A 12,751-nucleotide genomic window follows, 5' to 3' on the forward strand; every position below is an offset into this window, starting at 1 on the left:
GGGCGGGGATTGGAGGTTTTTATTATTATTTAAAACACCCCACTGAAATTATACAATTATTAACAGACAGATGACCTATAATCTTTACAATACTAGCTAAATATGCATCTAAATCCATACTACCTCACACCCCATTGGATAAGAGTTCTTAAATAAACCACGACCAGTTCACTCCTGGGTTGGGAACCATGGGGAAAAGTTAAGTACTGGAGGAAGTGGGGTTGGTGATTCAGTAGATGGCACTTTCTTTCCCAGTTTTAGAAAAATGCATTCCCTGTCACGATCAACAAAAAATAAAGACTTCCCTCTCCCACATTTAAAGGTTATTCAGTTTAATTGTTCAAGCAAACAAATTGTCATTTCAATGCTGTCTCCTTGCTGCGTTACATTTTTAAAAATAAATTTAGATAATATGAACTCTTCATCTGAAGAAGGTATACTATGCACACAGCATTTCTAGGCAATGCTATCTTGAATGCAAAGCAAAGCATATTAAAAAAAGGCTTAAGGGAGTTTTCAACTTGTATTCAGAATAATGAAAAAAGCACTCCTTGTATCTTGGATACTAAAGGCACAGACTATTCAAGGTAGCCTGGATGTGAAACACTGTATCAAAGGTACTGTGTTTACATATGTTGCTGCCTTAATAACTCAGTATCCAGGCTACTAGTTACAAGATAAAATGCATATAGATGTTTTAACAAGAATTTCCCCTAAACTACAATTTTACAAACAGTGGCAAATATTACCTATATTAGAAACTTGTTTATGAAGGTAAAAATTGAGCAATAGAACAGGATATGAAATTGTCAATAAAGTGTACCTCAAATTAACTATAAAAGGAACTGTTAATTATGCAGGATTAGACAGTATATAACACTTTACTAAACATGTAAAATGTGATTTACACCTATAATATTCTAACTTCTGCCGGTCTGCAAATGATATAGCAATAAAAGCAAACTTAGCAGTACACGTGCATCTGAAGAAGTGGGGTTTTTCACCCACGAAAGTTTATGCCCAAATAAATCTATTAATCTTTAAAGTGCCACCGGACTCCTCGTTTTTGCAGATATAGACTAATCCGGCTACCCCTATGATACTTAACAGTTACATATTGTGATAAAGTTCCTCCTCTACCTTGGTGGGTCCTGCGCTTATTGGTGGATTTTGCTAGCCTCAGAGATCTTCCTGTGTTGGATCAGAAGTTGAGAGGTTTTGGGGGGAACCCGGGCCCGCCCTCTACCCCGGGTTCCAGCCCAGGGCCCTGTGAACTGCAGCGCTCTAGAGTGCCTTCTGGAATAGCTGCACGACAGCTACAATTCCCTGGGCTACTTCCCCCTGGCCTCCTCCCAACACCTTCTTTGTCCTCATCACAGGACCTTCCTCCTGGTGTCTGTTAACGCTTGTACTCCTCCAGCAGCACATCCTCTCACTCCCAGCTCCTTACGCACACCTCACTAACTGGAGTGAGACCCTTTTTATACCAGGTGTCCTGATTAGCCTTAATTAATTCTAGTAACTTCCCAATTGACTACAGGTGTCCTAACTAACCTGCCTGCCTTAATTAATTCTAGAAAGTTCCTGAGTGTTCTGGAATAGTCCCTGTTATCTAACTCAGGGAAAAGGGACCTGCTTAACCTGGAGCTAACGTATCTACCTTTGACCACTCTCTTGTAGCCATCTGGCCTGACCCTGTCACAATATTTATTCACATTTCTGCTGTCCCTGATTTTTGTATACCTAAATTACTATCCATACAACAGAACACTCCCATCCTCCATTCCAGAAAGTTTTGTCACCCTGTGACTCATTAATAATTTTATCTATAATAGTAATAAAACCCGTGATTGTCTGTTTTAGTCTTGCTATCCAGCACATTTCTATAATACCTGCTGATGTACTATTGTAAATATTTTCTTCCCAATTTGGGGCATTCTAATCTGAAGATCAATTGCAGAATTATTTATCTTCTGTGTCAATTTCTCTTTCTGGGTTTCTGACACAAGCTCTTCTTTGTCCCGTCATCTGATCTAGATTTGTGTCCCAAGTGTCTGATGATTCAAGGCATGGATGCACAATTTCAAATGCTGAACTAGAATTATAGTCTCTCTTTCTGGGTTTCTTCTCTTATTCTCTCCCTCAACTCATCTGTCATGAATTCTATTACCTGTATGACTTATCTGTGGTCATTTACTACATAAGCAGTCTCATGTCAGGTTGATGCTAACCCAGTACCACAAATCTGATGACAAGACCTGCTCTTTTAACATGCAACATTGATCTCTCCTTATCAAGCGTATTATGCCTTCCCCTTTTTCAGTGCACCAGTTCCTCTGCCAATAGAGCTAGTATTTCAAATCTGCCTGCATAACAAAAGCTCCCAATGTGCTGATATATTTTCACTGCCTTTTTATCTTGGAAGTATTTGACATTCACAAGAAATTCAGCTTTATTGAGAGCATTTTATACCTTGAGCTAAAATTGTTAAGAAAACTGAACTAGTTTTTGTATTAAAAATTGTAGAATTTAGTCTTAACTAAATACATACAATATGTAGTCGGTTATGTAAGGATAAAGACAAAATAAGCTTATAATTCTGAGCTATTGATAATCCATTTATAGATGTTTGTTATAATATGAAATGATTAAGCTTAATTACTGTTTCCATACTTAGAAAATTTGAATGTATTCATGATTAGCCCAAACTCACCTCATTTGCTAAAGCAAAGGTTCCCCAATGAATCGCTACAGACTTCTTTGACTGAACATCAATATGAATTCTTACAGCTTCTTCAGGATTCACATGCTGGTATTTCATAAACCACCTAACAAACACAAAATAACTTACATATTTAGTGTAACCTTTTACATTCAAGATGTCTATTCTTTATTAGGGTTTTTAAATAGGCAAGAGGTGTTAAGATATTCTCATTTAATCAAAAAGGAAGGTCTATAACTGTGACCAAGTTACAGAGACTGTAGAAATCCATTTGCTAGTAATGACTAGCATTCCTTCAACTAATTACAATAGAGGTATACAACAGCACGCACATCCACAGAATTTGGAGGGCTATTCTGTTTTTTAATCAGTATTCTTTATAGAGGTGGGAAGTTTTCCCAATGTATTCAGCTTAAGGATTTATGGGCCATCTGCTCTGAAGCAAGTTCATGCTAACATCACCATAATCAATATGTATGAAGAATCATACGATACAACAAAAGAAACATGCTTAAGTAGATAGCATTCTTCTCTCTGAGTCGGTATTGAATGAACACTTTGCTTGCTAGTGGAGGTGCAGTGTTTTGAGTGAGATGTCAAGTCCCAAGGTATAAGGCACAGGATTAAAATTACATTGGTTCAACTTCTAGAATTTGCTATAATGATTGTGGGCCAGTGACAAAGGGGAGGATAGAAGCAGATTTTGCACACCAATGAGAATGCTAGCATTTATTTCTGAACTGGGTAGTTCATCAGAAATATTGGACTTTAATCTCACCATTCTGATTTCTGGTTTGCTTCCCCAACCTACCCAAACTTCATTTCTGACATTTTAGCAACTGTTATCTTGAGAACTGCTAAAGCTAAAAACTAGGACTGCCAAGCGATTAAACAAATTAATTGTGATTAAACGCACGATTAAACGAAATTAATCATGCTTAAACAAAAGAATACCATTTATTTAAATATTTTTGGATGTTTTCTACATTTTCAAATATATTGATTTGAATTACAACACAGAATACAAAGTGTACAGTGCTCACTTTATTTTTATTACAAATATTTCCACTGTAAAAAACCAAAAGAAATAGTATATTTCACCCAATACACATACTGTAGTGCAATCTCTTTATAATGAAAGTTGACCTTATGAATGTAGAATTATGTACAAAAAATAACTGCATTCAAAAATAAAAATATAAAACTTTAAAACCTACAAGTCCACTCAGTCCTACTTCAGCCAATCGCTCAGACAAACAAGTTTGGTTACACTTGCAGGAGATAATGCTACCCACGTCTTGTTTACGTCACCCAAAAGTGAGAACAGGTATTCACATGGCACTGTTGTAGCCGGCATTACAAGATATTTATGTGCCAGATGCACTAAAGATTCATATGTCCCTTCATGCTTCAACCACCATTCCAGAAGACATGCGTCCATGCTGATAACGGGTTCTGCTCGATAACAATCCAAAGCAGAGATTGATGCATGTTCATTTTCATCATCTGAGTCAGATGCCACTAGGAGAAGGTTGATTTTCCTTTTTGATGGTTTGGGTTCTGTAGTTTCCACATCGGAGTGTTGCTCTTTTAAGACATCTGAAAGCATTCTCCACACCTCGTCCCTCTCAGATTTTGGAAGGCACTTCAGATTCTTAAACCTTGGGTCGAGTGCTGTATCTATCCTTAGAAATCTCACATTGGTACCTTCTTTGCATTTTGTCAAATCTGCTGTGAAAGTGTTCTTAAAACAAACATGTGTTGGGTCATCATCCAAGACTGCTATAACATGAAATATATGGCAGAACGTAGGCAAAACAGAACAGGAGACATATAGTTCTCCCCCAAGGAGTTCAGTCACAAATTTAATTAACATATTTTTTTTTAAATGAGCATCATCAGCATGGAAGCATGTCCTCTGGAATGGTGGCTGAAGCATAAAGGGGCATATGAATGTTTAGCATATCTGGCACATAAATACCATGCAATGCCTACAAAAGTGCCATGTGAACACCTGTTCTTACTTTCAGGTGACATTGTAAATAAGAAGAGGGCAGCATTATCTCCTGTAAATATAAACAAACTTGTTTATCTGAGCGATTGGCTGAACAAGAAGTAGGACTGAGTGGACTTGTAGACTCTGAAGTTTTACATTGTTTTGTTTTTGAGTGCAGTTATGTAAGAAAAAAAATCTACATTTGTAAGTTACACTTTCACGATAAAGAGATTGCACTACAGTACTTGTATGAGGTGAACTGACAAATACTATTTCTTTTATCATTTTACAGTGCAAATATTTGTAATAAAAATAATATAAAGTGAGCACTGTACACTTTGCATTCTGTGTTGTAATAGAAATCAATATATTTGAAAACAGAAAAACATGCAAAAATATGTAATACATTTCAATTGGTAGTCTATTATTTAACAGCGCGATTAATCGCAATTAATTTTTTTAATCACAGTTAATTTTTTGAGTTAACTGCATGAGTTAACTGCAATTAATCGACAGCCCTACTAAGAACCAATGCTTTATCCCATCTGAAAGCTTAGATACGATGTGCTAAGGAGGAAATAGATGCCCAGGCAAACACATCTTTCAAATGCTATAAAGCATTCAGAATCATGTGAGAACTGAAATTGGGGAAAGTAATGTGGTAATTAGAATAATATAGTAGCACTGTAAATTGTGTTAATGTATGAAAATGGATTTCAGACTGGGTGATCCCAGTGGCCTTTCCTATTCCTAATTTCTTTTCACATTAAAATAATGCCAGGCTGTGTGTGTTTTTCACTAGTTTTTGGAGTAATGTCTGATAAAAAAACCCACCACATTTCAGCTTCTTTCCCTCTCTTTCTACGTCTGGGCTCTGGTGTACACTTAAAATTTAGATTGACTTAGGTACATCACTCATGGGTATGAAAAATTCACATCCTAGAGTACCGTAATTAAGCTGACCTAACGCTCAGTGTAGACACAACTAGATCAACAGAAGAATTCTTCTGTCAACCTAGCTTCCGCCCATTCAGGGAGGTGGATTATGTACATTGATGGAAAAACCACTTCTGTTGATGTAGGAAGCGTCTGCACTATGCTGCGACAACAACATAACTGCAGCTGTGCCGCCCACAGCACAGACATGCCCTTGCTCTCCCTTACTATTTCTACAGCCTTCAAATCGCTCTTCTGCTCTACATTTCCCAAAATGTATTTTAGACAAGTGAAAAGTTCAGAAGCTGCAGATACAATGTTAGTATTAAACCACTAACAAGAAAAAAGGTGGTTTGAAGTCAGTATACCGTTTCACTGATATAGTTTACATATCTTTTGGTCAAACCCTTTGAAATTTGCATACCTTGGTTCATAAGCTCCAATGGGAATAGCTGCAAGATCAAAAGGTCCAAATCTTTTGCCTATCTCTTTAAAAGCAACACAGTAACCAGTATCTCCTGCAAAGAAAAACCTATTCCAGGGCCCCAAGACAGACCAGCTGCCCCAAAGAATCTTGTTGTCATCTGTTGCAGTCCTCTTGCACCAGTGTTGAGATGGGGTAAAGACAAAAGTAACTGCGTCATGACCGGGGACACAGTTCTCTTCCCACCAGTCCAGTTCAATCACATTTTCACAGCCACATTTCTGCATCCATTCTAAAAGACCCAGAGGCACAAACCATCTCAACTCAGTGCCAAAACGCTTGTTTAAACTCTCTACAGTATTATAGTCCAAATGGTCATAGTGGGTGTGGCTGATCATTACTGCATCTATTTTTGGGAGCTGATCTACTGTGCATGGAGGTCCTCGGAAACGTTTTGGACCCACAAACTGTGCTGGGGAAGCCCGCTGGCTGAAGATGGGGTCAGTAAGAATTACAAGTCCATCCATTTCCACCATAACTGAGGCATGTCCTAACCATGTGACTCGCATGCCATTTCCAGTCTTGCCAACTAGTTCAGGGTTTGGAATGAAGTAAGGGTTTAACACAGGAAGCTCTTTATCAAGTTCCTAGCAAAACAACAACAAAAAGAGAGTTAGAAAGCAAAGCATACATACAACAAAAAGCCCACAAAGCACCAATCACAAAACACGGCTTGTTCTTAGTGTACATCTTTAATTTCTAGGAAACCTGCAAGTAGGTGCACAGAGATACCATTGCCAGTGACTTCAATAGCTTCCTATTAAAAATTAAAATCATTAACCTTATTTTTAATAATCATTTAATCTTTCTAGGCCTTAGAACATGCTTTTGAGAGCAGGAGAATTAGGCCTGCGGCTCTACAAAGGAAACAATTCAAAGATGTGCTGAAAACAACTTGCAGACTTTTACTGGAACGAAATAGCATTGCTCAAAATTAGCAACAAATTCTGATATCTTGCCCCTATTGCCCTGGAAGAGGATTTTAGTGGTGCTGCTGCTCCTGCTGCTGCTACTACTACTACTACTATCTCTTGGAGTTTGGCCGTTAGCTTAAATATTGGAGCTATAGCTTGTGGATCTGAGCAATATCCTTCCAGAGTCCCAGCAGGGATAGATTTATTACAAGTTACTTATTAGATTGAAGAGACTTTAATCTGCTAGGAGGACCACTAATATGCTACCGGCAGAGTCAATAATTCAATGAACACTGCTGATAAATTTTTAAGAAACTGCCAAGTAGAGAGGTATAATGCAGCACCACTGCTGCTACATTACTTATGGAGGGTTATCTTAAATGTGAAGTCCCATGGAAGCTTAATTAAAAATTGAAATATGAATTTCAGTTCTACTGAAACTGTATTGAAAGGTAATGATTAAGTGTAGTTCCCTTTAGATCAGTATTTCAGTCTGGGACTTCATTGGAGCTGTAGTTGGAATAAAGAATTCCGTTAAAAAGTGTGTTACAGAAACACCCTGAATGTATTTTTTTTAGAAGGGAGGTGATACAAATTGCACTATTTGCAGTTAGACATTTATCTCCCTTTCACAATAACTATGGCAATGCTCTCTGAAAAGAGGATAAAGCCATATTTGATCCACTTGACCACTTCCAACTGGTGAGGGTGCAGAAGAGAGCCACAAAAATAATTTGAGAGATGGAGAAAATGCCTTACAATGAGAGACTCAAAGAACAAAATGTGTTCAGTTTATCAAAAAGAAGAGAGAGAGATGACTTGATTACCTTCACGGTATTATAGTGTTCTTTGATCTAGCAAAGAGAGGACAACAAGAACCAATAGCTGGACATTGAATCCAGATAAATTCAAATTAGAAATAAGGCACAATTTTCTTTTTCTCTACCAAGGGAACTGATATTATCTCCATCATTGATATTTTCAGATCAAGACTGAATGTCTTTCTGGGAGATATGCTTTAGCCAAATACAAGTTGTTGGGTTAGGTGCAGGAATAACTCACTGAAATTCTGTGACCTCTATTATATAAGTCCCTTCCGGTCTTAAAATCTATGAATTAAAACAAAATTATGGAAAGGAGTTGGGGCAAAGCATTTTCAGGTCTTCTTCATAAAATAGATTTTTGTTTTTTGATGTGTTGAAAAAATTTCTTCATGACTGTCTTTTTTAAATGTTCAAATTTTGGATTAAAAAAAATAGGTTTTTCCAAGTCATCATTTCATTATTCAAATTACAAGTACTTAAAAAAAGGGTGTACAACTTCTACTGCAATATATTCCATACTAAATCATTTGAATTGCACAACGAGGTAAACAATGAGGTGGATAAAATAGTAAATCCGGATAAGATTGTGTATTAGCATACTAGTATTACTGTGGTGACACAGTTGCACTATAGATGTTTGGTTTTGTTCCAAGAGCAATGGCAGATGTTTGAAATATGACATTAATGACAAATTGGCTGTGGACAAAGATATCTAGAGAAAAATATTTACTACTCACTTCTTTTCATTTCTGAATTAGTGTGAAATCCCCACATCCCCACCCCAAATGCAAAGCAAGAAGAAATGCATGACTGGCTTTAGTAAGATTGGTTAATTAGCTTAGGACTTTGGAGCTCAGTACATACTGACGCACCATCTGATTTTATTTTAACTGAGATTTGTGGAGCAACACAAATCAACAATTTATGTTTACAATGCATGGTGAGTAAAGCCATCTCAATGCCATTTAGAAAAGTCATTAACAAAGCCAGTAACATACAGAAAGTCTGTGGTCTAGATTCCCAGTTAAAAATGGAGGCTTGTAATAATTTAGCAATAGTCTGTAGTTCAATGAAGTACATCATGGGTGTCATACAATTCCATATGCAAAATACTGACTGATAACATGAACCAGTTAAGGGTGTCAGCTACTTAGCATGTTCTTAAAATCACGGAGTTGCTAACTAGAATGCAGAGGAAGCAGTAGTTTGTAGTAAAGACGCGCTACAGCTAAACAGTGTCAAGGGAAGCATGGAACCCTCAGCTTTAATTTTAAATAGGCTCAGAAATACTTTACGATTTAATTCAGAGGTGATGCAGACAATGGTGAAGCAAGCAGTGAAGTGGCTTGGGAGCTGAGAAGTCCAAATAATAATGCTTCATCTATCTTTTTGCTGCTTCTGACTTTGACTTTTTCTGACTTCACTTTAGTGACGCTCCTACTGTCTGCTAGTTCTTACTTCACCATCTGAAGTGCAAACTAGGAAATCAGAGTTGGAGAGTTGGGTCAGTTAGCTCTGCACCAGGCATGGTATAAATTCCTTCTTGACCTTCCCTTAAGCCAGAGATAGTTATCCTGCAGCTCAAATGAAACAATATTACAGCTCTCCATTGCACACACAACACACCAAAGCACTGACCCATGTCGTCAGTCATTAACCAGACTCTCAGGCTGGTGGTCACATACATCTGTTTGTCACAGGTGGGGTTGCTCCATAGCGTCTTTTGCAGGGCCACGTGTGGTGCTGTGGGAGCTCCCTGCCTTAGTCCACAAGTTGTGGCCATCTGCTCAGAGCATTGTGGTCTAAGCTGTGAACTTGGCATGAAACAGTTAACTAAGGATAACAAAACTCAGAATTTGACTGGCTGTGCTTTTAAAGGCAAGTGCTTAGTTGTTGTGCTTGAGGCCAAAGCCCTGACCTGGTCCTAAAGATCTGGGCTAGCAGTGACCAGTTCCTGCTCTGTCCAAGTGTCACCCAGACAGCTCTTAAGAAGAAGCAGGCAAACCTTTTTACTGGTCTGCTTGCTCCAGTCAGTGTCTTCTCCTGGCCCTTCTAGGCCTCTGAAGGACTAAATCTTCTTGGTAACCTGGTCTGAGTGGTTTTTTCCTCGAGCAGCCAGGTGTCAATGCAAGCCAGGATGTAAACTCCACACAAGATAATGTGGCAAGCCAGAAGAAACAGCTTGCAGTGGTGGTAGGGGCTGCAAATAATTGGTGCACACATACTGGCTAAATGGCCAGAGAGTACATGTTGGATGTTGTGGGACTACAAATTTAAAATGGGTTAATTAATCCTGGAGAATAGTGCTCAAAATGCTGTCAGACCAACTGTATACAGATTTAATCTATTCCTTAAATAGATTCCCTACCCCTCTGAAATCAAACAACTCTGAGCCACTGTCACCAAAAATGCAATATATAGACTTATTTTCTCATCAGAAGAGCTGTCAATTAGCTGTTTCATTCATAGGTCAACCAATGAAACTCTGCCACATACTTCAGATTGTGAAGCATAAACTCTTATGATTGCCTCCTGGCTGCTGAAAAGTACTAGCTCAGAAGTGCATCTCCACAAAGTGCATCTCCAAACTGAGGCACTGAAGACCAATATCCAGTCCTCTTTGTGGCGGGAACTGTATTTTCTTTCTTTTGTTGTGGGGGAGGGTTTGTAGTTTTTATTTTTAGGGTTTTGGTTTTTTTACATTATGATTGTATACAGTACTAGCACAATGAAGCCCTGGAACTGACTGAGACCTACAGGCACTGATGCAAGACAAATAAATAATAGTGTGTTTTCCCAATAACCTGACAGTGTCTTAGTATAAATGTTGGCTCAAATTAGCCTCAATATAAAAACTTACTCTCTCTGAGAGAATCTAACCTATGGATTGTGGCTGGCAAAAAGAGGAAATCATCATTACAATTTAGTAGTTGTTTTATACCATCCCAAAGCTATATAAAGTTTTCACCACCATTCAAATCATACAGTAACATTTTTGTAATTAAATGTCCCATAAGTAATAACTGCAGCTTGACTAATGTAGTAGATATCCTACAAATTGTAGACATGTCCAATATCTATTGAAAGAGAAACATGCAATAACCTGTAACCATGTGAGTTCAGACAAATGCTGTTCGGGTATTTCCTGAAGTTTCTCTCAACATATAACCTGAACTGGATAATCTATTCCAAGTTTATAGGCCTAACACACAGAATTGAAGATTTCACATTAAAACGGTAGAAATGGATAGCTTTTGAAAGAAATGATAAAAAAAATTAAAAGATACGTAAAAAAAAAGTGAAACTGGTGAGTCTCCAAAAACAGTCTAGAACAGTGGTGGGCAACCTGCGGCCCACGGGGGTAACCTGCTGGCGGGCAGCGAGATGGTTTGTTTACATTGACCATCTGCAGGCACAGCCGCCCACAGCTCCCAGTGGCTGCGGTTTGCAGGAAGCGGCACGGGCCACAGGGACATTCTAGCCGCTGGTTCCCACAGCTCCCATTAGATGGAAACAGCAAAATGTGGCCACTGGGAGCTGCAGGCGGGCAATGTAAACAAATTGTCTCGCAGCCCACCAGTGGACTACCTTGGCAGGCCGCAGGTTGCCCACCACTGGCCTAGAGTCTCCAAAAGAGGCCTAAGAAGTCTTATTTGAAAACCCTCTTATTTTAAAAGATAGGAATTGAGAGCTCTCAGTGCCTCACAGGATTAGGACCTACATCTTGGAATAGTAAACATGCAAATAGTTACCTGTTTTGAAGATGGGATGTTGCTGTTATTTTTTTCCACAAGGGCCCATTTCAAAATATTTGGCAAGGATGGAGATTTCCATGTTGGCCAAGGGTTGACAAACTTTCCATCTTTATCTCTCTTTGATTTAGTTACATCTTCCTCTAATCGGTAATCCAATCTGAAGCTTTTTCTGGACGTCCTGGAGGAGTCACTACCTCTGGAACCTCGACTTGAATTTTGTCGTTTCCTTACTGCCTCCTTAGGGTACTGGTTACATGCAGTTGAAGGTTGCTCTTCATCTGCCTTCTCATCCATGTCTTTTGATGAAGAACTAAAATATTTTTTTTAAATGAATAAATCTTTTCTTTCACTAACATTAACATTCATAACATTGAAAGCTTTCCACACCACCATAAAAATAAAGCTGCCCTTTCCATTTTGCAATTTAACTTATTTTTCCATACAACTTTACTTTTTAAAACAGTTACTATTACTTAAAGCTTAAAGCTTAAAAAACATGTCTTAGCAAGTAGCGTAGTTCAGGCAGAAACTTCCTTCCTGGTATGCATAACTTTAGAACCCAGCCCTATGACATACTAAATATAAAAGAGGGGAATGTTCTTTACTTTCTCTTTTTGGAAGAGTACCAAACTCCTCCTAAAGTTCATTTAACACCTGATGTAATTTGATCTTGCAAGCACATACTTGATTTTCTTGAACTATGAAATATTTTATACTTGACATAGGACCTTTGTTCTGTAATAAAAACTGCAGTATTATGTAGCAATAAAGATACTTCTGTTTGAAAGACACATCAACAAATAATGCATCTCTATATAATATGAACAAGATGTATGAACCACAAGAGGTATTTGATGCCTCAAGATAGCTGTATTTTAGACAATATAGATAACTGAATTTTCAGCTTAAGCTTAACTGATATAATTAAAGTCAAATTTCTGAAGGACAATCCAAGTCCCATAAAACTAGTCATCCCAGGGATGAGCTGCAGAAGTCTGGTATCCATTAAGTAGGCTGGTTCCTGGACCTGGAGTCTACAATAGGTCCAGTGTTTATGTTTTATTTGCAACATTTAGTATTTTATATCTTCAAAGTGTTCTACAAACAGTACCTTAATTTC

At 38.0% G+C, this 12,751-nt stretch overlaps 1 protein-coding gene across 6 annotated transcripts in view; it reads right to left on the reverse strand.

Annotated features, from left to right (window-relative positions):
* The window catches only part of NAPEPLD (N-acyl phosphatidylethanolamine phospholipase D), a 53,317-nt gene that overhangs the window by 1,262 nt on the left and 39,304 nt on the right, over window positions 1–12,751 (reverse strand). For all 6 annotated transcript variants that reach the window (XM_045029820.1, XM_045029812.1, XM_045029791.1 and 3 more), the window contains exons 2-4: window positions 11,629–11,941; window positions 6,079–6,725; window positions 2,714–2,828 (exon numbers count right to left, since the gene is read on the reverse strand). In XM_045029820.1, coding sequence (XP_044885755.1) covers window positions 2,714–2,828; window positions 6,079–6,725; window positions 11,629–11,925 — 1,059 coding nt within the window. In that variant the 5' untranslated portion in view covers window positions 11,926–11,941. The remainder of the gene's footprint in view (window positions 1–2,713; window positions 2,829–6,078; window positions 6,726–11,628; window positions 11,942–12,751) is intronic.

The sequence above is a fragment of the Mauremys mutica genome, chromosome 1 (genome assembly GCF_020497125.1).
Source record: "Mauremys mutica isolate MM-2020 ecotype Southern chromosome 1, ASM2049712v1, whole genome shotgun sequence".
Lineage (NCBI taxonomy): Eukaryota > Metazoa > Chordata > Testudines > Geoemydidae > Mauremys > Mauremys mutica.